The sequence below is a fragment of the Corythoichthys intestinalis genome, chromosome 2 (assembly GCF_030265065.1).
Source record: "Corythoichthys intestinalis isolate RoL2023-P3 chromosome 2, ASM3026506v1, whole genome shotgun sequence".
Classification (NCBI taxonomy): domain Eukaryota; kingdom Metazoa; phylum Chordata; class Actinopteri; order Syngnathiformes; family Syngnathidae; genus Corythoichthys; species Corythoichthys intestinalis.
The window spans coordinates 48,505,478-48,531,943 of NC_080396.1; the positions used below are offsets into that span (position 1 = coordinate 48,505,478).

The 26,466-nt window shown below is 39.3% G+C and overlaps 1 protein-coding gene across 3 annotated transcripts in view; it reads left to right on the forward strand.

The window, feature by feature from the left end:
• Nucleotides 1-123: 123 nt before the first annotated feature.
• The window catches only part of slc16a4 (solute carrier family 16 member 4), a 52,309-nt gene continuing 25,966 nt past the window's right edge, over nucleotides 124-26,466 (forward strand). Inside the window, exons 1-5 of one of the 3 annotated variants that reach the window (XM_057824309.1) lie at nucleotides 124-5,780; nucleotides 5,870-6,036; nucleotides 7,201-7,286; nucleotides 24,170-24,293; nucleotides 24,426-24,558. In XM_057824309.1, coding sequence (XP_057680292.1) covers nucleotides 7,246-7,286; nucleotides 24,170-24,293; nucleotides 24,426-24,558 — 298 coding nt within the window. In that variant the 5' untranslated portion in view covers nucleotides 124-5,780; nucleotides 5,870-6,036; nucleotides 7,201-7,245. Of the gene's footprint in view, nucleotides 5,781-5,869; nucleotides 6,037-7,200; nucleotides 7,287-21,192; nucleotides 21,532-24,169; nucleotides 24,294-24,425; nucleotides 24,559-26,466 lie in introns of those variants that run through there. The other 2 variants (XM_057824300.1, XM_057824318.1) reach the window with 2 other exon arrangements.

Sequence of the window (26,466 nt, forward strand, 5' to 3'; positions counted from 1 at the left end):
AGTAGCAGCACATTGAGCATTGCATTCAGCTCTCTCTGTCAAAATGGAGTGGACATCTATTGCTGTCAATGGCGGCCAATGAGTTCAACTGCTGTCGTATTGCTGTTGGTCGCCTGCTATCCCGCCATCGGCCAGTTGGTGGTCTCACGTTGTTTGCAGAGGTTTGCATACTACAAATTCATATTAAGATTTTGCATTCATAACTATTAATTTCTAACATTGACATCACTGGCAAACATTTTTTCCCCTTTTTTGCTTTCCCTTTTTTGCTGCTTGACTTGTTTTTTCTTTTTCTTTTTAATTTTTCTAACTGATTTCATACAATTTTCATGCTGATTTTAAATCTGCCATTTTTTTCTATGCTTCATGCAATCGGCCTCTTTGTTTCTTATATGAGTTGTATTTTGTAAATATTCTTCATATGTTTTCACCAAATACCATATTAACTTTTCATTTCTTTTTACTCTGAATTGATCACAACATTAGCTTGTCAAAGTTGACGATTTTTACATATTGGAGCACTTTGGCAGGAGTGCAGTACAACACTTTTGTTGTCCCTTTTGTTGGTCTGCTGTTTGCAGTTGTCTAAACCATAGCATAACAGGTACTATGTTGCTAACCCTATTCCTACTTTTGGGTTATTTAAGTACCAGCTAGTGTATATACCCACTTTTCCAAAAAAAAAAAAAAAAAAAAAAAAAATACGGCTTTGCAATAATTTTGCATTGCACCCAAAAATTAAATCCTAATTTGGAAAACCAAATAGGGTCAGATTTTTAATTCAGCACGCCAATTGTTTTTTTCCATGCATGCATGTATGGATTTAATATACAGTATGTGATTACAGTTTTTCCCAATTGCTTTGGTACGTTTCTCAGATCAGATTTGAATTCTCAAAACAACCTGTTCAATCCTCCCAACATGTCGCACAAGTACCAAAACAACATGAATTACCTGCAAAAGCCAGTTTTTTTGTGAAAAATAGTCTATTGCTCAAAATTAAATTTCTGTGTCAATGAACATGTCAGTGCTGTCAGAATGACAAGTCCTTGTTTCACTGTGTACAGACAAGACAGTCAAATTACTTATTGATGCTCTCAATTGAACAGTTACTCTGGTGGAAGGCCCTAATGCTGAAGAAGGTGTACGTACGTTTTGATGAAAATTGCAAGTTACACTTTTGTGTGTGGGAGATTGCATGAGACAGGAACAGATTCAGTTTACACTTTTACTATTATTACAATTTCTTGACAGACCCTGTAACTGCGATACAGAAAGCAAAAGACAGCACTGAGTATCACAAAGAGAAAAAAAACATACAAATGTGAATCAGCACAACTTCACTTTGAGTCCTACATGCTGGGATTTTTTTAATACCATTGTTTCTACACATCTTGACATTCCTCCCTGTTGGGCCACAAATTTTCTTCTCTTGCTATACACCATGGAAAGAATCTTCTTCTTCTTTCTTCCAGCCTATGCAGGCATCTGCTGTGATGTCACTGCATGCTGCATTCATGGCATCCATAAGAGTCATCTGAGTATGAGGCTGGCAATCATACACTTGCTATCTCCATGTTGAGAAAAATTCTTCTATGGGATTGGGGAATAAGGAGTATGGTGGGAGGAACTCTATTACCAGTCTTTTGTAGGTTGCAAACCATTCCCTGATTATGTTTGAGTGGTGGAAACCTATATTGTTCCAAACGATCACAAATTTGGGCAGGTTGAAATATGTTTGGTAAAATAAGTCATGAAAATGCTTACAAATAAACACACACGTTGACATATTCTGACATGTTCATCCATTTTGCAAGTAAAGACTTATGCAATGAAGTAATGACTAAATGTTGTGGGTGGTGAGACTATTCAATAGACAACCATCCATTTTGACCATCATGACAGATGCAACTGATAATGTACGAAACAGCAGAGAATTATACAAAGTCATTTGCACGGATGCACAAAAACATCTGCAACTTGCTTAAAGAAATGAGAAACTGATTTTTTGATGTGCACTAGTGATACGATGTGAGGATTGAACAAGTAGTTTCAAGAATTTCAATTCTGATCTGAGAAACGTACCAAAGCAATTGAGAAAAACTGTAATGTACATAAATTAATTAAAATTAAACATGAATACCTCTCTCAGTTCCGGTTCTGTTCCAGCTGCCTTCAAACAGGCTGTAGTAAAACCCCTTCTTAAAAAATCCCATCTCGACTCCTCTGTGCTGTCCAATTTTAGACCCGTCTCCCACGTGTCTTTCCAAAGTTTTAGAAAAAGTTGTTTTTATTCAATTGCAAACCTTCTTAGATACAAACTTCACCGTTGACAAGTTCCAATCAGGCTTCAGGTCCAGACACAGCACTGAGTCAGCACTGTTAAAAGTACATAACGACATTGTCCTTTCTGTGGATAATGGAAACCCAGCTATCCTTGTTTTACGAGACCTCACAGCAGCATTTGGTACAGTCGACCATACAGTCCTTGTATCTCATTTAGAATATGTCATAGGTATCCTTGGTAACGCTCTAAAATGGTTTAAATCGTACCTACAACATAGAACATTCTCTGTAATGATTGGGGAATTTTCCTCCTCACAAATTTCTCTGTCTTGCGGGGTACCCCAAGGCTCTATTTTAGGGCCTGTTCTTTTTGCGCTTCATGTCCTACCTTTAGGATCAATTACAAAAAAAACACACAGTGGGGAGAACAAGTATTTGATACACTCACAATGGGAAAACCCATTGGCAGTTGGGGAGAACAAGTATTTGATACACTCACAATGGGAAAACCCATTAGCAGTGTATCAAATACTTGTTCTCCCCACTGTAATATTGCTTTTCATTTTTATGCTGATTACCTGCAGCTTTATCTGCCCTTGAGACCCAATGAAAAAACTGCTCTCGCTAAATTGATGGAGTGCATATCTCATGTGAAGGAGTGGCTTGCACAAAACTTCTTAAATTTTACGAGAGCAAAACTGAATTTATTACTTTTGGCACACCTTCTATGATGAATGCCCTTGAGCCCAAATCTGGCGCTCTGGCTGACATTTTTAAGACACACGTTAAAAACCTCGGAGTGATATTCGATAGCAGGCTAACCTTTGAAAGGCAGATTAGTTCTGTTGTAAGAGCAAGTTTTTTCCAGCTCCGTCTCTTGGCCAAAGTGAAGCCTTTTCTTAGTCGCCACGACCTTGAAAAAGCAATTCACGCTTTTATAAGCTCAAGGCTGGACTACTTCAATGCACTTTATGTTGGCCTCCCCAAGTCCTCAATTTCTCGTCTGCAACTTGTTCAAAATGCTGCTGCTCGATTTTTAACAGGTACACGTAGACTTGAGCATATTACCCCCGTGCTATCATCACTCCACTGGCTTCCAGTCAATTTTAGAATTGATTTCAAAATTGTACTGTTTGTTTTTAATTCTATTAATGGCCAGGCTCCATCTTATTTATCGGAAATTTTAACCTTCCGTAACTCTGGCAGGACTCTTCGTTCGACCGGCCAGCTTCTTTTTTATGTTCCGAGGTCGAAACTTAAACAGTGGGGAGACCGATCTTTTGCGGTTGGTGCCCCTAGGCTGTGGAATAGCCTTCACCGTGAAATCCGCACCACCACGGATCTAGGTCTTTTTAAGTATCGGTTAAAAACACACCTTTTTAGATTTTCGCCTTTTACACAGATTAGGATAGCCTGGTTTTATTTGCTTTAAGGCTTTTAATGTTCTTGGATTTTATCGGTTTTATTGTTTTATTTGCTGGACTTCTATCGCGGTGTGCTGTTTTTGTTTCATTTCTTTTTTTTTTTCTTGATGTCATTGTATAATACTTTCCTGCCTTTTATTTATCTTGAGTCATGTTTTGTTGTAAAGCACTTTGAGGGCCTTTCAGGTTTTGTAAAGGGCTATAAAAATAAATTTGATTGATTGATTGATTGAAATTATAGAAGGGAGCCTATACCATATTTTCTTTCTTTTATTGTAGCTATAGGCCTATATCTTATTTAGGTTTTGTGCATAGACTTCATAACCTAAGTTAAAATCTCAAGTGACTTGCAAGTATAAAATCTAAATAAACAAATATAAAATGCGTATGAGATAGCCCTATGTTCATGCAGTGCAAATAATCGAAGTGAAGTAGCAGCAGTTTGACAGTTAAGGCTTTGAATATTGCAGGTGAGTAACTATTGCACATAGAATATTGCATATAAATGAATATTGGACTATGTCTTGGAGCATTTCCCTTTGCAGTGCAGAATAAGTGAAGTCTCAAAAGTGACTTGCAATTATAAAATCTCAATAAATATAAAATGCGTATGAGATAGCCCTATGTTCAGGCAGTGCAAATAATCGGAGTGACGTAGCACCAGTTTGACCGATAAGGCTTTAAATATTGCAGGTGAGTAAGTATTGCACATCTAATATTGCATATAAATGCAAATTGGTCTATGCCTTGGAGCATTTCCCTTTGCAGTGCAGAATAAGTGAAGTCTCAAAAGTGACTTGCAATTATAAAATCTCAATAAATATAAAATGCGTATGAGATAGCCCTATGTTCAGGCAGTGCAAATAATTGGAGTGACGTAGCAGCAGTTTGACAGTTAAGGCTTTGAGTATTGCACGTGAGTAAGTATTGCACATAGCATATTGCATATAAATGAATAGTAGACTATGCCTTGGAGCATTTGCCCTTTGCAGTGCATGATGTCAAAATCTCAAAAGTGACTTGCAAGTATAATATCTCAATGAATATAAAATGCGTATGAGGTAGCCCTATGTTCAGGCAGTGCAAATAATAGTGACGTAGCAGCAGTTTGACAGTTAAGGCTTTGAATATTGCAGGTGAGTAAGTATTGCACATAGAATATTGCATATAAATGAAGATTGGACTATGCCTTCCTTGCATTTCCCTTTGCAATGCATGACAAGTTAAAATCTCAAAAGTGACTTGCAAGTATAACATCTAAATAAACAAATATAAAATGCGTATGAGATAGCCCTTCTTTATAGATACAGATGTAAAACAGTCTGGATTCTTTGTTAAAAGAGCAAAAAAATGGGCAGTTACGCATCTATTTTACGTATATATGTCAAAGAATGACGCCAATGCCGTAGCGGTTCCCATTCTCCCAGTGATTTTTTTCTTATTTCAAAATGCATGCATGGTACGAAAAATAAAATATTTTCTTTGAATCCTTGAACAAATCACTCTTGAGACAATCCTTCCTGCTTGTATGTGGTACAGCTTTTGTATAGTTCTTCAAAAATCCAAGCTTAAATCTGACATGAGTGTGTGCCGTCTTCGGTTATTACTAAATGAAACTCGGCCCCCTATGATAAGGCGTGGCGCAAAGAATTACCAAGTGTCAGGTCAATAGATTATGAAGTCTATGGTTTTGTGATACATGAACATGATCCAAGATTTCACAGACATAGCAGCACCCCAAAATTACATAAAAACAAGTGTTTGCATCAATGCAACATTTTTTGTTGACCAGAGCAATTCTTAAAGATCAAGCTGAATGATGATGCATTTTGACTTTCAAATAAGACTGGACGTCCTATTCCTGGTGTCTTGATCACGTGACCGTCGATGTTTAAGACCCCACAGTCCAGCCCAGCCCACCTCTTCTGCCCCTCGGCTTGCCTTGCACGCTCACAGACGGCTTGGAGCAGAAGGTGAGAGGATGCAGAGGGAACGCAGCCGCGCATAGAGGCACAAGCCCCCTCAAAGTTATGGCCGGAGAAGAAGAGCCTCCAGTGATGCGCCTTGCAGGTTTGGGAAGCCTTTCTTGCAAAACTAGCTTTCGACTGTCTGTTTTTGTATCGCCAAAAATATCAAAAGTTATTTATGGGCTTTAAAAGTGTGCGCCTCACAGGTGGCCTACAGATGACAATGACATGCGCCGTTTAAGTGTCACTCTGCGTCCGTTGTGAGGAAGACGAGGACGGGCGTGAGGAGGGGGCACCCACGGCACCGCCATGCAACCCGGCTGTGTTCTGAAGATAACGTCTGGCAGCTACTACACGAGGTAAGCCACTTCTCGCCCCCCGTGCGTCAATAATGCGTCTTGTGTAATACCGCTCAAACTCAGCGTTTACTACATTCTGTAATCTCCCCATTCCTCAGCACAGAAATGTCTGCACTGCATTGCGAGTCTGCAGCAACGAAAAACAGCACCTCAATTTAAGAGTCTAACGCGTTCGGCGGTCGTGCTCCTAACTCAAGTTACAGCTACCCTAAATTTCCCACATGAAACTAATTCAAATGTCCTTCCAGACTTTAAATGTTTTTTCCCAACAACTTTTTCCCGAAGCTTGTTGCTACACATGAGTGTTTGCTATCACTGAAAACGTGATAATTACATTTTAATTCTGTATTTAATAAACAAAAAATGAAGCCATTTCTTCTGGTTAAGGTCACTGGCAGTCGGTTTTGTGTGTAATGTATCAAATTTAATCTCTATGTAGTTATAAGACTATAAAAAAAAAGAAAAAAAGAAGGATGTAACAAATTGAAATGGTTCAAAAAGATTTACCCCCCCCCATGTATGTTTTTTTTTCTTTCCAATAAATGTTTTTATTACATAAAAAAAAAGAGTGGCATCTCAGATGTCTGGTCTGGGGGCAATTGCAGCTTAGGGGACAATATTTTGTGGCCCCCATTTGACATCCAGTTGTAATATTAGTGTTGCCTGTATGTATTTTGTGATGGGCAATAAAAAATATGTAAACAATTATAAATAAATTGAATTAATTAACTGAGGGCTCCATTTTGAAAACGAAAAAAAAAAAAAAAAAAAACAACTAGTAATAAATAAAATAACTGCAATGAAAAAAAGCCATGAGTAATAAAAAATATAAATATTTATAAATAAATTTAAATTAATAAAATAAAATATAACTTACAAATAATGAATTTAAACAAACTGTCATGAATAAGAAAATAAAAGACAAAAGATATAAATTCAAATCAGTCTCGCCCATGAGTATTTTGTGCCGGGAGTTTTTTTGTTTTTGTTTATTTATTTAATCTTTTGGTTTTGTGAACTCACATAGGAAGCGATCATTGAAATAAAAGTGTTGTCCAAGTGATTTTTTTGCCCCCAAAAAGTTGACCAAATTTGAGTAACAGATGCTCTGTATTCCATTGTGTGTGCGCGCAATGTTTGACTTGCTTCATCATCTCATTGCAGGTGTAAAGTTTGACGCGGTCGAGCTTAGAATGTCACGCAGAGGCGATGACCTGTGACCTTCGTTTGAAAGCAAACCAGCAAAACAGGTGACTCAAAATGCTCCTATCTTTCTTGTTTGTCAAGAAAGTTTGTCTGTTTTCAAGTTGGTCAAATAGAATGGAGGCTCTGCCTTGCTTTTTAATGTTCAAAATTTCTTTCTGGTCAGCATGCTGATTTAAAATATTCCCTCTGCTGTTACATGAAATGGTTATTTAATGCAGTCAGACAGAACAAGCTTTTAGTGGCTACAGATCAAGTACAAAAACAACAGAGGAAAACACTATAACGTACTGCTGGTGTGGAAAGGGAGCATAAATCCCAATGTGAAAAGGATGCAAGGAGTTGCTAACTGTACATGATGGGACAGGTCCAGACAGAGGCAATGGCAGTGCTACCAGTGCGCAGTGGGAGTGAAGTGTCAAAAACCCTGTAAAGAATTTCAGTGGAAACAAGAGTACATTTCAGGAAATCCAGGAAGTTGCGCTCCTCTTTGTCAAACAATACCTGCATGTTCTCATATCCATTTTTGATCCTTTTAAGAAAACACTAGTTTTATGATCTCACGTTTGTACTGTCGTGCCATTATATTACAATGTAATATGATAGTTTTGTACTAATTTAATACAGACATAGTGTCATAGTGGCACAGTGTAGTAGTGATGTAGTGTCATTATGTTGTAGTCTAGTGTAGTTGTAGTTATGGAGTGTTGAAGTGTCATACTGTAGTATTGTTGAATTGTAATTGTAGTGTGGTAATGTTGTATAGTGGCATCAGACCTTAGTAATGTAGTAGTATTGTGTTATCAAAGTGTAGCAGTATACTACTCTCAAATTGTTGCTTTATTGAGTTGTGTGATCAGGTTATGTGGTTGTGTCATACTAGTTCATTAGTGTCAGAATGTTAAATTGTGGTACAGTATTGTCAATTTGCTACTTTTGTAGTGTACTTGTGCCATGGTTTTTCATTGTTGTGGTGCAGTGGGGGTGTTGTAATGGAATTTCTTTGTCTAATTGTAACATTAGTTGCAGTATGGAATGGTGGAATGTTTGGTGACTTTGGTCATGCCGTAGTGTAGTAGCAAAGTCATTGTCATTGTGTTCTGCTGTGGTATGGTCGTAGTGTAGTTCATGCTCTGAGCTACAATTGAAGGAGATCCCCAAAAAAGCATCAATTTACGAGCAGGCCTCAAATGGCAGCATGTCATAAATTGATGCACAGAATGTGAACAGCGGAATTGCTCTTCACCTCCATCCGACCATTCACTTCTGCTACATCTGTTGTTTCCATAGCATGTGCACGAATCGGCGGTGACGCTATTTATCATTTGAGTGGGAAAGGAGAATCTATCAGCCAATCCAAGCTGTTGTAATAGTTGCGCCTGTAAGGGAGAGAGGGCCTGCAGTTAACCTACATGATGGCGGCGCATGTTGCTCCTTAAAAAACACCTGTAAGTGTCTGTTTTTATGGAAATAAGGTCCCATCAAGAATGAATGTAAATACTGTTGAATAGTCAGTTAGAAAAAAACATCTCGGCAGTGTGTCAACACGTGTTATCTTGTCAGTTGGTGTCTCGCTGCCTAAAGTTGCAAACGAATTTGTTAACTGTTGCTGCAGAGCGACTTCTCCCATGTGATGATAGCTTGGCTTTAGCTCTTCAGGATGGCGTCGCTACAATACAATACAACAGATTCACAATGGCTCAAAATTTACAAACCTGGTGGCTACAGTGAGAGATCTTGGTAAGAAAGTAATTTTAAAATTTCTCCCCAAAATGGAAAAATGAGAGGCTAAGCACATTGAAAGCGTGAACTTAATTTACCATTTTGATTTAACAGATTTTTTTGTTGTTGCAAATGTCTAAAGGGTTACTTTTTAAAATCGGAACTCCATCAAAATACAGTGCCTTGCAAAAGTACTCGGCCCCCTTGAATCTTGCAACCTTTCGCCACATTTCAGGCTTCAAACATAAAGATATGAAATTTAATTTTTTTGTCAAGAATCAACAACAAGTGGGACACAATCGTGAAGTGGAACAACATTTATTGGATAATTTAAACTTTTTTAACAAATAAAAAACTGAAAAGTGGGGCGTGCAATATTATTCGGCCCCTTTACTTTCAGTGCAGCAAACTCACTCCAGAAGTTGAGTGAGGATCTCTGAATGATCCAATGTTGTCCTAAATGACCGATGATGATAAATAGAATCCACCTGTGTGTAATCAAGTCTCCGTATAAATGCACCTGCTCTGTGATAATCTCAGGGTTCTGTTTAAAGTGCAGAGAGCATTATGAAAACCAAGGAACGCACCAGGCAGGTCCGAGATACTGTTGTGGAGAAGTTTGAAGCCGGATTTGGATACAAAAAGATTTCCCAAGCTTTAAACATCTCAAGGAGCACTGTGCAAGCCATCGTATTGAAATGGAAGGAGCATCAGACCACTGCAAATCTACCAAGACCCGGCCGTCCTTCCAAACTTTCTTCTCAAATAAGGAGAAAACTGATCAGAGATGCAGCCAAAAGGCCCATGATCACTCTGGATGAACTGCAGAGATCTACAGCTGAGGTGGGAGAGTCTGTCCATAGGACAACAATCAGTTGTACACTGCACAAATCTGGCCTTTATGGAAGAGTGGCAAGAAGAAAGCCATTTCTCAAAGATATCCATAAAAAGTCTCGTTTAAAGTTTGCCACAAGCCACCTGGGAGACACACCAAACATGTGGAAGAAGGTGCTCTGGTCAGATGAAACCAAAATTGAACTTTTTGGCCACAATGCAAAACGATATGTTTGGCGTAAAAGCAACACAGCTCATCACCCTGAACACACCATCCCCACTGTCAAACATGGTGGTGGCAGCATCATGGTTTGGGCCTGCTTTTCTTCAGCAGGGACAGGGAAGATGGTTAAAATTGACGGGAAGATGGATGCAGCCAAATACAGGAACATTCTGGAAGAAAACCTGTTGGTATCTGCACAAGACCTGAGACTGGGACGGAGATTTATCTTCCAACAGGACAATGATCCAAAACATAAAGCCAAATCTACAATGGAATGGTTCAAAAATAAACGTATCCAGGTGTTAGAATGGCCAAGTCAAAGTCCAATCGAGAATCTGTGGAAAGAGCTGAAGACTGCTGTTCACAAACCCTCTCCATCCAACCTCACTGAGCTCGAGCTGTTTTGCAAGGAAGAATGGGCAAGAATGTCAGTCTCTCGATGTGCAAAACTGATAGAAACATACCCCAAGCGACTTGCAGCTGTAAGTGGAGCAAAAGGTGGCGCTACAAAGTATTAACGCAAGGGGGCCGAAAAATATTGCACGCCCCACTTTTCAGTTTTTTATTTGTTAAAAAAGTTTAAATTATCCAATAAATTTTGTTCCACTTCACGATTGTGTCCCACTTGTTGTTGATTCTTGACAAAAAATTAAAATTTTATATCTTTATGTTTGAAGCCTGAAATGTGGCGAAAGGTTGCAAGGTTCAAGGGGGCCGAATACTTTTGCAAGGCACTGTACACTGTAATCAGAATGCCATTTTCAGCATGAGCTACTGCAAAGTTTGCAGTCAGTCATATTACCATATAGACCCTACTCACCAACGTCACAGAATGACGTGTGGCTGTATCCGGCCGCCATATTGTCCGTCTTTGTTTATCCGTATTCTCAATGGTTTCAATTTGTCGTGCAATTTATAGTGCAATTCTTTGGAAGCCCCGGTGCTTTCAGATGCCGTAAACTCATTAGATGTGTTGCATAAAAGGCGTTATGTGGAAAAGCTTCAGTCAATCCATTCGCCAGATCCATATTTGATGCCTAAATCGATATTTTTCGACCCGCTGTCTTCGCCCTCTCTGCCTGACATCTGCTACCCTGATATCTACAACTATCTTGTCCACACAAAATCAGCCTATTCTCACGAAAGTTTGAAAAACTTTAAGAGCAGCACTCTAAGCAACATTACCCCGTGTGACCCTTTACTTCCAATTTTCTAAAATGGCGACGATCAATTAAAAAAAAAAAAGGTTGACTGCGATGGCCGACGCTTCAAGGATAGGTGGATATTGGACTATTTCTTCAATAAAACACGCAACAACTGTGTCTGCCTCATTTGCAGAGACAGTCGCTGTTTTCAAGGAGTTCGATGTGACGCGATAATGATATTACCGAACAAGACACGCTGACATGTACGACAACATTACAGGGAAGATACGCAGCGAGAAATTATAGCAACTTGAAACTAGTTTAATTTCACAGCAGCAGTATTTCACAAGAGCCCGAGTGTCGAAAGAGAACGCCACAAAGACGAGACTGTTGAAATTATGAATAAAAAATAATAATAAAGCAAATGTGACACACAGAAGGGCTTGCTAAAATGTGTTTAAATATATTGTTCTATGTAAATCAGCCAAGGTAGCCCCCCGCATTTTTACCAAACCAAATCTGGCCCCCTTTGCAAAAGGTTTGGACACACCTGTTTAACTGATGATCCGTAGTAGAGGCCAGCTTCTTTCACCTGGGACCAGCTAAATATTATTCAAAATCTAATGATGGTGTAAGAAACGAGCATCTTGAATTTGAAACTGTATGTTGTCGGCGATTAGCCTCGCAATGATCTTAATTGTGGTTGTCAGCCCCAACCCCTCTAAATATATATTAAACGCATCTTACCAGATATAAAATGACTACTACATAATCTGTGGTAATCGTTTGGAGCCCAGTGTTCTCGTCGAATTGCAGCAGTCCATCTCGCTGTCCTCTCTGGGTCTCTCGGAATACAGTAGAACTTCAAGTCTCTCCATCTATCTTCTCTGTTATTGCAACCAACCGCCACACACGCCTTCACCATTTTGATTATTAATGTTAACGAGCAGAAAAACACGCCATAATAGGAAGAATTTACGTAGCGGTAATGCGTCAACACGACGAGTAGACGGACAATATGGCGCGGAGGCGTGCTTGTGACGTCATGTGAGTAGGGTCTATACCTATTTTTGTTTCAGTTTGCAAGTTATCCTATATGTAATGTAACCGTTAAGAAAAGCTGCATTGTTATGAGTTTTTTTCCCTCAAATGCACGTAGAACAAAACCCCCAAAAGAGTCTGTAGGTGATTTTTTTGATTAGATGGGGAAATTTGAAAAACTTTGGTACTTATCTTCATATTTTGTTTTACAAGTCCATTATACTACTTTCAAACACCTTTCAGCCACTTCAAGCGATTCATTAGATCTATTTAGTGGTGAAAGTAGGTACGTGGTAAATTTCAAATTCACCTCTGATAAGCAAACATTTGGGTGTACTTGATATGATTTGCAAAGAGGGAATGCTGAAGTGTGCCACGGGCAACTAATAGAATATAGGTTAACTTCGAACCCTGCAATAGGAGAGCGACCTCATCCATGTTTGAACCAGTAGAACCCACTACGATCTTTTGCATATAGGGCAGCTGCTGTGCATAGAGCTTTAAGCATGCTTGGCATGTTGCTGTCAAGGGATGCATTGCTCAGCAGATGCAAGAGCCAAATTGGGCTGGAATTGGAATATTGAGAATGTGGTACAGTTTGAAGCGTAATCAAAGAAAAAAAATCATATGAAATGCCTCACTTGACCTTACTTCAACTGATATCAAAGGATACTTTTTTCAGTTTTTTCTTGTTACACTCATTCTAAAAGAACAACAGTGGTACGAGGTTTTGTTTCTACTGCCTGTTGTTGTCCCACTGATCTTGCTATATTAGTTGATCAGTGTGAGCCAGACAAAAATTTTTCAGAAAGGGGCAGGGATTATTTATCATTTGATTAGGGACCAATCAGCTCGATGACAACATGAAGCACGTGCCCTAAAGTTTGCTATCCTGTTAAGATGGTTAGTCAGGAGCAGCAATAATGTTTCCCGCTCATTATATCCTTGATAGATTTTAGATGAAGTGTCAGAAACAAAGATAATGCTAACAAACATCGTTTATCGCGCATTAGCTGCGCCGTTATTTACTCCTAAAATCAATTGTTATAACAATGGTGCTCTTTATTTCTCACACATAAAATTACTGTGTAGAGTAAAGACTCCTACTTGGGAATTAACCTTATTCAGCCCCAATCAAAATCAGGTATACGAGACAGAAAGAAGAATCTTAAAAGTCAAATTGCAAAGGTTTTTTGTACGCACCACCAAATGTGGATAGAGCACGGTCATAAATTTGAGGATTGCATGGAGGATTGTCCTTGAAAATGAGAGTGCGACGGCCAGTTTTTGTCATCTGAAATGAAAAATATTTTAGATTTTGTACCATGGTTTCGATTGGTGGCTCCCTTCTTATTTGACGATAATCCGTGGAAATTGTTTCAATTTATTTTTTGCATTCAAAATAGTCTTCTGACAGATGTTAAAACAAAATCGATGTACTTGTTAGCTTATGCCAGCACAAGAAAGTGTATACAGTGAGGCAAATAAGTATTTAGTCAACCACCAATTGTTCAAGTTCTCCTACTTGAAAATATTAGAGAGGCCTGTAATTGTCAACATGGGTAAACCTCAACCATGAGAGACAGAATGTGGGAAAAAAACAGAAAACTACGTTGTTTGATTTTTGAAGAATTTATTTCCAAATGAGAGTGGAAAATAAGTATTTGGTCACCTACAAAAAAGCAAGATTTCTGGCTGTCAAAGAGGTCTAACTTCTTCTAACGAGGTCTAACGAGGTCTAACAAGGCTCCACTCGTTACCTGTATTAATGGCACCTGTTTTAACTCATTCTCGGTATAAAAGACACCTGTCCACAATTTCAGTCAGTCACACTCCAAACTCCACTATGACCAAGACCAAAGAGCTGTCGAAGGACACCAGAGATAAAATTGTAGACCTGCACCAGGCTGGGAAGACTGAATCTACAATAGGTAAAACACTTGGTGTAAAGAAATCAACTGTGGGAGCAATTATTAGAGAATGGAAGACATACAAGACCACTGATAATCTCCCTTGATCTGGGGCTCCATGCAAGACCTCAATCCGTGGCGTCAAAATGATAACAAGAACGGTGAGCAAAAATCCCAGAACCACACGGGGGGACCTAGTGAATGACCTACAGAGAGCTGGGACCACAGTAACAAAGGCTACTATCAGTAACACAATGCGCCGCTAGGGACTCAAATCCTGCACTGCCAGATGTGTCCCCCTGCTGAATAAAGTTCACGTCCAGGCCCGTCTGCGGTTTGCTAGAGAGCATTTGGATGATCCAGAAGAGGACTGAGAGAATGTGTTATGGTCAGATGAAACCAAAATAGAACTTTTTGGTAAAAACACAGGTTCTCGTGTTTGGAGGAGAAAGAATACTAAATTGCATCCGAACAACACCATACCCACTGTGAAGCATGGGGGTGGAAACATCATTCTTTGGGGCTGTTTTTCTGCAAAGGGACCAGGACGACTGATCTGTGTAGAAGAACGAATGAATGTGACCATGTATCGAGAGATTTTGAGTGAAAATCTCCTTCCCTCAGCAAGGGCATTGAACATGAAACATGGGTGGGTCTTTCAGCATGACAATGATCCCAAACACACAGCCTGTGCAACAAAGGAGTGGCTTTGTAAGAAGCATTTCAAGGTCCTGAAGTGGCCTAGCCAGTCTCCAGATCTCAACCCCATAGAAAATCTGTGGAGGGAGTTGAAAGTCCGTGTTGCCCAACGACAGCCCCAAAACATCACTGCTCTAGAGGAGATACCAGCAACAGTGTGTGAAAAGCTTGTGAAGAGTTACAGAAAATGTTTGGCCTCCGTTATTGCCAACAAAGGGTACATAACAAAGTATTGAGATGAACTTTTGGTATTGACCAAATACTTATTTTCCACCATGATTTGCAAATAAATTCTTTAAAAATCAAACAATCTGATTTTCTGTTTTTTTTTTCCACATTCTGTCTCTCATGGTTAAGGTTTACCCATGTTGACAATTACAGGCCTCTCTAATACTTTCAAGTGGGAGAACATGCACAATTAGTGGTTGACTAAATACTTATTTGCCCCACTGCATGTGTTGCTTGCTTACGCTAGGCACATGATAGTGTGCATGCGGAAGATCAACCAAGTAACGAAAAGGTCTGTTTCAGTCACGGTGCAACTTATAAAATGACACAATTAACAATCTGATTTTCTGTTTTTTTTTTCCACATTCTGTCTCTCATGGTTAAGGTTTACCCATGTTGACAATTACAGGCCTCTCTAATACTTTCAAGTGGGAGAACATGCACAATTAGTGGTTGACTAAATACTTATTTGCCCCACTGCATGTGTTGCTTGCTTACGCTAGGCACATGATAGTGTGCATGCGGAAGATCAACCAAGTAACGAAAAGGTCTGTTTCAGTCACGGTGCAACTTATAAAATGACACAATTTTCATTTTATCGCAAGCATGTAAATAAATAAATAAACTACAACAACACTGTACCACATCCCTTGTTATGTTCAGCTTGACAGAGCAGGGTTTAAAGGTAAAGAAACAAAAAGAAACAACAAGAATGGTGATACAAAACAGGAATACATATATGTTTTAAATGCTACCTAACTATAAGTACCGTTAAAACCTCATTACGACTTCATTTGCAAAGGAAACACACATAATAAATGATAAGACAGGGAATGGGAAGACAGGACAGATTGGATATGACAGAGCAGGGTGAGAGTGTAAGCAGTGCAAATGATGTGCAGTAGCGAAGCCTGTATTAAAACACCTCACATTAGACAATGGCAACAACAGTTACAGTATATCTCAGTCTGTGTCCAGTGATGCCTAATCTTTGGTTATATTATATTATATTCTTATATGCGTACGAGCCATGTGTTGAATGCAACTGCTTTGTGGGAACCACAGGAAAGGTTGGGCACCACCCCAGCCACTCTCAAGCAGAGCAGAGCTAGTGCCTCCACATCCAAACAATATCTACAGCCAGTAAAAATAATAAGAACATAGGCGGGGCGTTATCTGGTGTCCTCATCTGAATCCATCAGCACTATGAGAAATAGTAGCATAAAGAAACCATTAAAAGAAACATATGCACAAGTAGCAGTACATTGCCTTTAAATGTTTAATGAGAAAGTACGTAAATGATTTTGGTATGTCCCACGCTCTGTGCAACAACAGTGTGTTATAAGTCGTTACGTGAAAATATGTTCATTTGTAACGTGGTTGTACTGTCAAGTTATATAATAAAACAAGGCATTCAATCACATATATTCTACTGTATATTTGTGATCATTCTGCACATTTTTCATGTGTCCCTAAAATTAGGACACTGGACAATATTTTAAGTCATATTACTACTGTAATTTTCGGACTATCAGCCGCTACTGTTTTCCTTCATTTTTAATCGTGTGGCTTATAGTCCAGTGCGGCTTATTTGTTGATTTATTTTGGTTAATAGTTAACACTTTATTTGACAGCGGCGTCATAAGACTGCCATAAGACCGCCATAATTATGACATGACTCAATCATGGGCATTAATGAATGCTTATGACAGGTGTCATTAAGTGTCACCTGGAAAAATTATGTCACATTGGCAATGTCATGTCATAATTATAATAGTCTTATAGCGCCACTGTCAGATAAGTGTTACCAAATACCATAACTAGCAATTAATGAAACAACTGGGACAGTAACTGAAGAAATAATTAGAAAAGTACATGAATTTTGATTCTTATTTATCTTATCTCCAATGCTGCAATGCATGCTAGGAGGCATGTTGGACGACAACAGTGTTGGTGGAGCATTGATGGCCAAATGAAGCTTTGCAGCCAATTGGTTCAAATCTTCATGGTGGTTTATTTGGTCTTATGACAGTCTTACGATGTCGCTGTCAAATAAAGTGTTACCGGTTAATATGTTTTGGTGTAAATATTCCATAATACAGTGTGGACAGCTGCAGTTTATAGTCCAGTGCGGCTTATCAAATGCCGAACAATTATGAACAAATGCCGTTTTTGTGTCAAATTTGTTGGGTGCGGCTTATTGTCAGGTGCGCCTCGTAGTCAAAAAATTACATTACATGCATTTTGCATTTTTTGCCAGAAGCTGAAAGTAGCTAATTACAGAGTCAACATTTACCAATTTATATTTATAACATCTTAACATCTACTTAATGCAATGAATTAGAAGAAACAGACTCAACAGGAAGATTGTAAGTATGGGCTCTGAAATGCACTTCATGTGCTCTACTTCTCTGTATATGTTTAAAAAGATGGGACGCATGCTTGGCTTGTGCAAAAAGCGGGTCGCGACCTCATGGCAAAGTGTGGCTGCAGACCATATGAGAAGCATTTGAAAAACAGCTGACTAAGGTTCATCCTGACACAGTCTGGTCATTTTATGGCAGGAGGCCTGGGCTAACATTTCAGGCAGGCGAGACGCTCGGCTGACGTCGAGGCGGAGAAATGGTATGGCCTGCTTTTGGAGGATTGTGAAATCATATGCTAGAACACACTTAAGGGACCCTCACCCTGTAATGTGAGCCGTGGTTTGGGTTGAGTTAGTCCAAACCGCCGACGCTGAGTTTTTTAATAGCACCCTCGAACACCAAATCACTGTCTTGCCTTCCCATTCGATACAACTGCACTATCTGGTCTATCGTGAACTGAGTGTATGGTGTGCTTTATTCATTTACCATTAAAGTCAACATGTGGTCATCACAAGGTTAAAATTAGGGATGCTGTTATGCTGTCTGTACTCGGTCTTGAAAAGTTCTCAGACACTAACACAACCATATAATTTAAACCACCAGCGTTAAATGTAACATCTAGACTTAGACATCACATTACTAACATAAGGTATGTTGCATATTTTTGAACAATATTTGAGGCCAATAGACTGTCTAAACCGTGAAATCATTCTGATGCAGAATATTCTTGGCTGGGCCAAGTGTCTTAGAGTGAAGTTGGATAAATTGAATACTGTAGGTGTAGCCAATGGAAGCACGTGTGTAAACTATCGGAGAAGACGTGTTGGAAGCGTGCACAAACACGAGGCTGCTAAACCCTCGCCGCGAGGTGCCGACGGTCCACCCCCATCGCTCGAACCCGCAGACCCTCGGCACATTCCCAATCATGCACTAAGGCATGCGCGGCGGACAACTTATGAAAAGCACATGGGAGGCAAATATTTCCCCAGCGGTACACTGGTCCAATTCATTCTCCTTATAATCCGCTCTGCGCTCTCTGCCTAAAGGCGTCTCGCTTTCTTATACAAGTCACTTATTGATTCAGGCCACTAACTCTCACCGAGATAGTGTCGCCTCAAAGTTCCAACAAACACATTCTTTGACTTCAACTTGCTTGACTTTTGAAACAAAACGTCCTCATTGAGATCAATTCCATTGGGAATCATTCATTCCAGAGTCCGACATCAGAGTTGGGTAAATATGCTCATGCTCAAGTGCCGCATTTGATATTTTAGCTAGACCAATGTGAAATTATTTTCTTTAAAGATAAAAAACACATTTTTGTATATATTTTATTTATTATACATTTTATTTAATCAATCATCCAGTTTTTTTTTAAACAAATCAAACAGTTCTTAATCTATATGTTTTTTTTTTTTTACTAATATGTTTCCATATTGTTACTTGGAGCCTTTCACTTAAATAACCATTTACAGTGGGCCCTCGTTTATTTTTACGATAAAAAATATACCTAAAGTTACTATCACTTAACAACATGTAATCTGGCAGTTATTTATGGTATAACATGCACATAACCACAAAAAGCCCACCATGACTTTGCCTGTGAGTTCATGGCAAATGAATAACACCTAGTCAGTCATGATTTCTGTCTCTGATTGGCTGTTTTTTTTCCCGCCGCTGTGGTTTCTTACAAATGAAATGAGAGCCAGGGCCAGTGAGAATTTTACCCACCTCATATCGTCAGATCATACTGGCAATATGACAAAATTGTTTGTTAAAATCAGTGTTGTTTTTGGCAGACATTTTAATTTTCGTATTAATCTTAGTCTTTTGGACGATAATACTTAATAGTCTTAGTCCTACTTTAGTCATTTCGAAATGTGTTTGTTTTCGTCTAGTTTTTGTTAACGAAAACTCAGACTAATTTCGATTAGTCTAAGTCGACGTTTACTCAATATTTTCGTCAGTAAAAATGAAAAGTTTCACTCCCAAAATAAATAAATAAAAAAAGGTTTCCAACTATTTCGAAGGAATATGGACAGATGAGCACATATTGTGGCATCTACAAATCTATGACATGATAATACACACTCAGCAAGAAAACAGTAGCGTATTTTTGCCTTTGTTTAATGTTTTAGTTGTTTTTTTAACAATAAACGTCAAGTAGTTTTGTTATTTACTAGTTTAACACTCTCCATGTCCGCCATGTCCACATCTTAAATCTTCTTCTTTTCCTTTCGGCTTTTCCCCTTCAGTGATCGCCAGCGAGAATCAGTTGTCTCCATCTTACCCTGTCCTCTGCATCCTCTGCTCTCAAAACAACTACCTTATTTTTCGGACTATAAGTTGCAGTTTTTTTCATAGTTTGGCTGGCGGTGCGAATTATACTCTGGAGCGATTTATGTGTGAAATTATTAACACATTATTAAATCATTTCACATGTTATTTTGGTGTTTTGGAGTGACACTGATGGTTTGGTAAACTTGTTAGCATGTTCTTTACGCTATAGTTATCTGAATCTTTCTCTTAATCGCTATTTTACGTTAACATATCGGCCACGTTCTCATTTCGTTGTTCATGCATCATGTAACATTGTCATACTGTACACTTATTCATCATGTTGTTCTCTAATGTATTTTTATTTTAAATTGCCTTTCAAGATGACATATCTGTTCTATGTGTTGGATTTTATCAAGTAAATTTCCCCCCCAAAATGCGACTTACTGTATACTCTGGTGCGACTTATGTTTTTTTTTTTTTTTCCTCTCCATTGCGCATTTTTGGGCTGGTGTGACTTATACTCGGGTGTGACTAATAGTCCGAAAAATACGATACATTATTTTTAATTATGTATACCCACCTGCACGCCACAAATTGTATGTAAAAAAGCTGTCAGAGAGTTTATGAGGACACTGGCGGTTAGTAATAGCCTCATGCTAAGGCAAATTTAAATGCTATGCTAACGCTACAAGTTATATTGAGTGTGTGATGATCACTCAGGCTAAAGCAACCTTGCATATTCTCTCTTGCAAAGATAAGAAGAAAAATCCAAATGTGTGTGTCTGTCTCAAAACAAGTTAGTGGGTGAGTTGCGGGGGCGCAGCACGTCACATGAGTGACACAACCAGACACCTCTTTGATGCAGGTTCACTACACATAAATGTCACACATGTTCTAAACTATGGCGCATTTTTGTTTCTTTCGAAAACTGGCATTCGTGTCGTTATGTTTAAGTCTACCGAGAAACATTTTTAGCTCGTTCTCGTTTTGTCATCGTCATGAAAAATTTGTTCGTCGACGAAATATTTTCGCTATAGTCATCGTTGACGAAAACAACATGGGTTAAAATGATAAACTCCTTCTTTGTATGTTCGTATGTTTTATTTAGCAGTGAAGGGGCCAGGAGAGTAGACTTGAGGAGCCGGAATTTCGAGTTGAAATCTTGTTTCATATTACAGTATGCAGGAATACTCTTGTTACATGTCTATTCACATTGAAAAGATGCAATCCCAAGGTCATCGGGATGTTTCCGCCCTTGCTCACTGTAGATTCCAGCACTATTGTGTTACACCTCACGCAAGTGTTAGAGAAAGACTTGAAAATCCTTCACTGAGGCAACAGCGTGTTATGTCTGTCATATAAAAGATGCACAATTAAGCCCCCCCCCCCCCCACTTTTTTTAACAGCATTGTTGCGCAATATGTCTAAAAGGGACTGCAGAACGACAGGGCAGGGCTGATGAAAGGCAGATGTGGGGAGTAAGCAAGGCAGGCCTACAAGATAATGGGTGGGACTCAGCAAGTAGCAAAACAAGGCAAAAAAGCCAGCAAACACATCTATTCCACGTGTGACTGGAAGTCTTTTATTGGGGCAGTCAATACGGTGACGCCAGATTGTCTGTTGCATAGGCCTAGTTGTTCATTTTTGTCGTCTGGCCCACCGTTCATAATGTGTAGGTGTCATGATCTTTGGATTTGGAGTGAATGCCTGACTCGTAGACGACAGCAGTATGTTTATGCATTGCTTACCCATTGACAAGTTGCTGGGATCATTAGCTGCTGAGCTGCAGACTTCTAACGGCAGCGGCGGACGCTTTATCGGTGGTGTGAGATGTCCCAAAGCAGGTATTATTGATTTGCAACTTTGGACTTTTATGCCTCCTTCTTAACTCTGCTCAGCAGCAAAAGTTGCATTATGTGGACTTTAGGAACGATGACTCAGGAGAATGTCACAGATTTTAACCACGTGTCCATCTCAAGCTGCTTTGTGCTATTTTGGAACTTGTATCTCACGCATGGATGCACATGTTCATCGACATCATCATCATCATCATCCACCAAAGTAATTCGACACTTACTTTTAGTCTGGGAATGAAGATCCTAGGTTTTGTGTTTCCTGACCTGATAGCTCAAAATGCAAACATTCAATTCAGGTACTGTTCTATTCGTCAAGTGTGGCAGGTGGAATCTGTTTTTGCTCTCGCAGGCTCAATAAGTCCATCTTGGCCTTGGTGCCATGCAGGGCTGCCGCAAACCCTTCGGGTGCGCTAAGTTAAACAGTCAGATCGGTGCCTCCAACCCATCCCGATATTATCCCAATAAGTTCCAAAGAACAATCCTTAATTTTTTTTTTTTTTTTTTTTTTTTAAACAGTGTTAGTAAAACTTTAAAAAAACTTGTCTTCCGGTTTTTCCTCTAGGATTTTTTTTTCAGCAGTGGAGGCAGATATAAATTTAAATACTTTTTAGAAAATATTTTATGTGTCTCTAAAAACATATTTTCGTAAAAGAGAACAATTGAGGCTTATTAGAGCTTACAAGTCTTTAAGTCCAAGGGTCCCTTTAAAATAAAGGGGAAAAAAAGGTTGAACAACACTCACCATTATCTGTGTGGTTGATCCGTGTATCAGTAAAAATCTTCTCATCTGACTGAAATATTTCAATAAGCTCATCTGAAAAATGTTGTCAGTGGTTACATAGCATGGACATATGAACGTTGCTAATGCGATCAAGTTTGCACCAGGCCAAATGAACTTAAATTAACCAATAAATTAGGTAACATATTAGAAGGTTATCAATATTTCTGAGCGTCCTTTTAACTTTAACTGCACATAAATAAGACGTGCAGAGTTTTAGCACGTTTTACAACATTCATACTACTCGATGCGACCTTCCACTTGCTACTGCAGTTAGCCAATATTTTCTCAGACTATAGGGGGCGTTAAATACTGTACACAGTCTAGGGAAAAGCAAACATTTGAACAGAAGAAGAGACCTACAACATTCTGCCATAGCTATTTAGCAGTAGTAACTCGTCAGGCAAACATCTGCAGTGTTTAAAAATGTGAGCAGATAGGCAGAAAGTTAACAGATATTATATAAAAGAAAAAGTACATCTGACGGAGCGGCGGCCCACTGCTCATAAATAAATGTAGCGGAAACACTGTTCTGAGCAACTGTGCAAATAACTAATAACAAAGTTTACAAATATTCCTGACAGGAGTCAATTACTTTCATAGGAACATTTAAGGGAGACTGATAAAAAGTATTCATTGTTGCGTTGCAACTGCTTTTCTCAATATTTGTAGTACATACCTGAGTGGGATTCCATCATTAGAAGTGTGCAAATATTTGCACTCTGACAAATATGGTATTTTACATGAGTATAACTTTAATAAATTGCTTAAAAAATATAAACTCATTATTTCTCTGCCCAGGAATCCCAGGATGCACTCTGCCGAATAAAACCCAACATCCAGAGAGATTCTGACTTGTAGTGGTGCCCTTTAACCACATGGGGGCTCAACACATAGGGCGTTATTCGCTTATGTCTTGTGGCGACCCTGGTGGCATGGACCAACCATCAAACACTCAGTTATGGTGTGGGGAAGGATTAACTCTTTCGACTTTTTTTCTCTGTCCAGCTCAGAATCTAGACTTGCGCTTGGCAGAGAGGAATTTTAGCCCAGGGAACGGTACACTGCTAGTTCGTGACATGATGAATAAAGAACTGATTTGTTGGAGTCCAAGAAGTCAGGAAGTGCAATCAGATCTCCACGGGCAGATACAATTGGCCCGTGGAGGTCACAGATCTGCGCTGTGAAGTGGGCATCTTCTACCCCGATTATTCATGTCTGTGTACAGTATTACTCTTTTGCATGTTTCCCGCGTCAATTGGGATGATTGAAGAAAAAAAAAATTGTAATTTTTGCACTATGAGGTGCATCTGACTACAATACAAGCCGTCAAATGTGACAAGAAAACTACATTTGTTCATATACAGGCTGCAGAGGAATATGAGCCGAAGGGGTTTATAGCAATTGAAAAAGTAGTAGTACTTCGAAAATTAATAACTGAATCACTCGTGATTTGTGAATCTGATCCGCAAGCGTGTTGTAGATCAGTGAGGTAGGCGGACTTTACATGTCAAATTTTGTCAAAAATACTGAACAGATTGGCAATAATCATTGCTAGTATGTTTTAGGTCATTACAGACACTAAGTTTGCACTAGAAAAATGGAAGGTATAATTTTCCCCAGAGTCGCACTCTAAGGAACTTACAATTGTGCGGGATGACCACTGGTACGACTCAAGACACTCAGGCTTCATGATTGACTACTACATTGTTCTCAGTCTTTGCATGTTTTCAGCAATTATCTTCAAACATAAACCATGTAATGTATTAAGAAAGATATCTCTATGGATAAATTAAGAGTGTGCTGTCACAGACTCACTGTCCATTTATTTTGTTCCCTCGGCGGCAGGGCAGCAATGAAGCTCTTCAGAAAGGATGATATCTCCACCAAGAAGGACAAGGACAAAGAGATCCAGTATGAAGAGCCGCCAGATGGAGGATGGGGCTGGCTGGTGGTGCTCCATTGTTTCCTGGTAAATTGGGGATATACTTAATGTCTGATCACAAATCAATGTACAGTATAGCGTGGAAGGCAGAGACAACTAGTGTTGATGGAGTGAATCCTTCATGTAATCATTCTCTCATTTTTGTTTGTTTGATTTTAGGTTAATGTCCTAGTGATGGGAACATTGAAAACCTTTGGTATCTTCTTCTTGGCATTCCAAGATGAGTTTGGAGGCTCGGCAGAAAGCATCAGCTGGATCGGTTCAATCATGTCCAGTTTGCGTCTCTCTGGAGGTTTGAGAGCACCACCATGTCTTGTCCTTACCTTTCCTATATACTACTTGTCGCATCCCTTTCTTAAAGCGTTTGGTAATACATTCTTTATTGCTTCTGTCTTTTCCTTTTCTTTTTTCCTGTGAGCTCTTTCCTTCTCTTCTGCCTCCTTTAAAAACTAGTTCAGTCCAACTTCATTTCCAAAGAGTGTACATTTAATCCAATCGAGGGAGTATGTGAAACTTCACTGTTGCAGAACAAAACTATTCTGGCGTGAATAGGCATAAATATCCGACCACACTGTATGACTAAACAGCCAATGTGAATGATTAGAAATATAAAGCTGATTCATTTAAATATAGTTAAAAAATCCTCAAAAGTATTGAACAGCTATCCTGTGTTTAACTCATTCACTCCCAGCCATTTTCACCGGTGCAACCCCCTTCACTCCCGGCCGTTTTGACTGATTTTGCAAGGCCAACAGAAAATTCTGTTCTATTGCTATATAAGCAGGGGTGCACATATTTTTTTTGCCCAGGTTCTCAGAGGAGGACCTAGAGATGTGACTTGGTCCTCGTTGAGCTTGAGAGCCGACCCGCCTGATGCGATAAAATTATGACAAGCTTTACTTAGAGCCAATTACCTTTAATTAATTATATAAACAATTAACGCTTGATTAACATCAACTGGCACAACAAAATTGCCATTACTTTGAAGTGAAATGTAAAGAAATAAACATAAAAGCACTGCTAATGCAAAATAAAGGGCATTATGCGGCTCCCACATTAACTCCAAGCCTTAGTAAAAGTGGGATGTCCTCCTCATAAGAGCTCATTGAACGTGCATGTTTAGCTTTGTGAAATGCGAGCAAAAACATGTTTGTCAGTGCATGGCGCTGTTCTTCAATAACTTTTTTCCACCACTTGTCCATAAGGCGAGTGGGGTCCTGTCTGACATCGATAGTTTGCTTAATTGCCACATGCTCTGTTTTTTTCTGTTTTTTCGTGCTTTTCAAAGTTTGGATGGCTAAAAGTCTTTGACCCTACATAAAATGCGCTGCTCTTATTAACGACATTGGGATTCTCATGGCAAATGTTGCTCCACATTTCCGTGCAAGCATCATTTGCTTCTAGCCATGGTACCTCCTGCAGCCACTTTTCAGCAAAAGTCCTTTTTTCCGGTAGCTCCAGTGATGTCTCTGTCGTCTGTCTGTCTTTTGACGGGGGAACACGGAAATAATTACTCACTGTGGCCTGCCTCTTTGTCATTTTGAGAAGTGATTTTCTCGTGTCCGCCGCAAATACAGTGGTCAGCCATCGGTACGCAAAAGCGTATGGAAGCCGTTGAGGGCCAGCGAGTTTGTCTACGTCCAGTAACATGCGCGCATGCGGACCACTTATGTGCACCCCTGTATATAAGCATGGAACCCACCAAAAGAAAGATTAGACTCTCTTCCTTCAGCAGGAAAAAACGTTAGTTAATGTCTTTTTCCATTCTTTAGAAATCAGCATTCGACAATAGCTTAGTTTGAGCAATTTTCCAATTTCTGATGAAAAAACAGAGAAATTGAGCTATTTGTAAATGCATACATTTCAAACATAACTTTGACTTTCACACAGCTATTTTTTGCTTTAGTTACATCCCAAACATCTGAATAATGTTTCCCTTTTACAAAATAACCTTAACAACAAGACAAATAGAGCTTTTGATAGCAAAGCAACAATTTATTTACACATAACTAACTGAGAGATGACGCTGTTGTGGCCGCGACAGCCGGGGGCTGGGGTAAACTTTTCCCTCATCGCAGCCTGTCTCATAAAGATTTTTTTTTAGTCTTTCTCGGAGTTTGCCGGGGGAACTTGTGTTCCTGGGGGTGAACTGGTTTGACCGTGCGCGTTTCCAGCTGAGTCGTGGGACACTGGAGGGTGC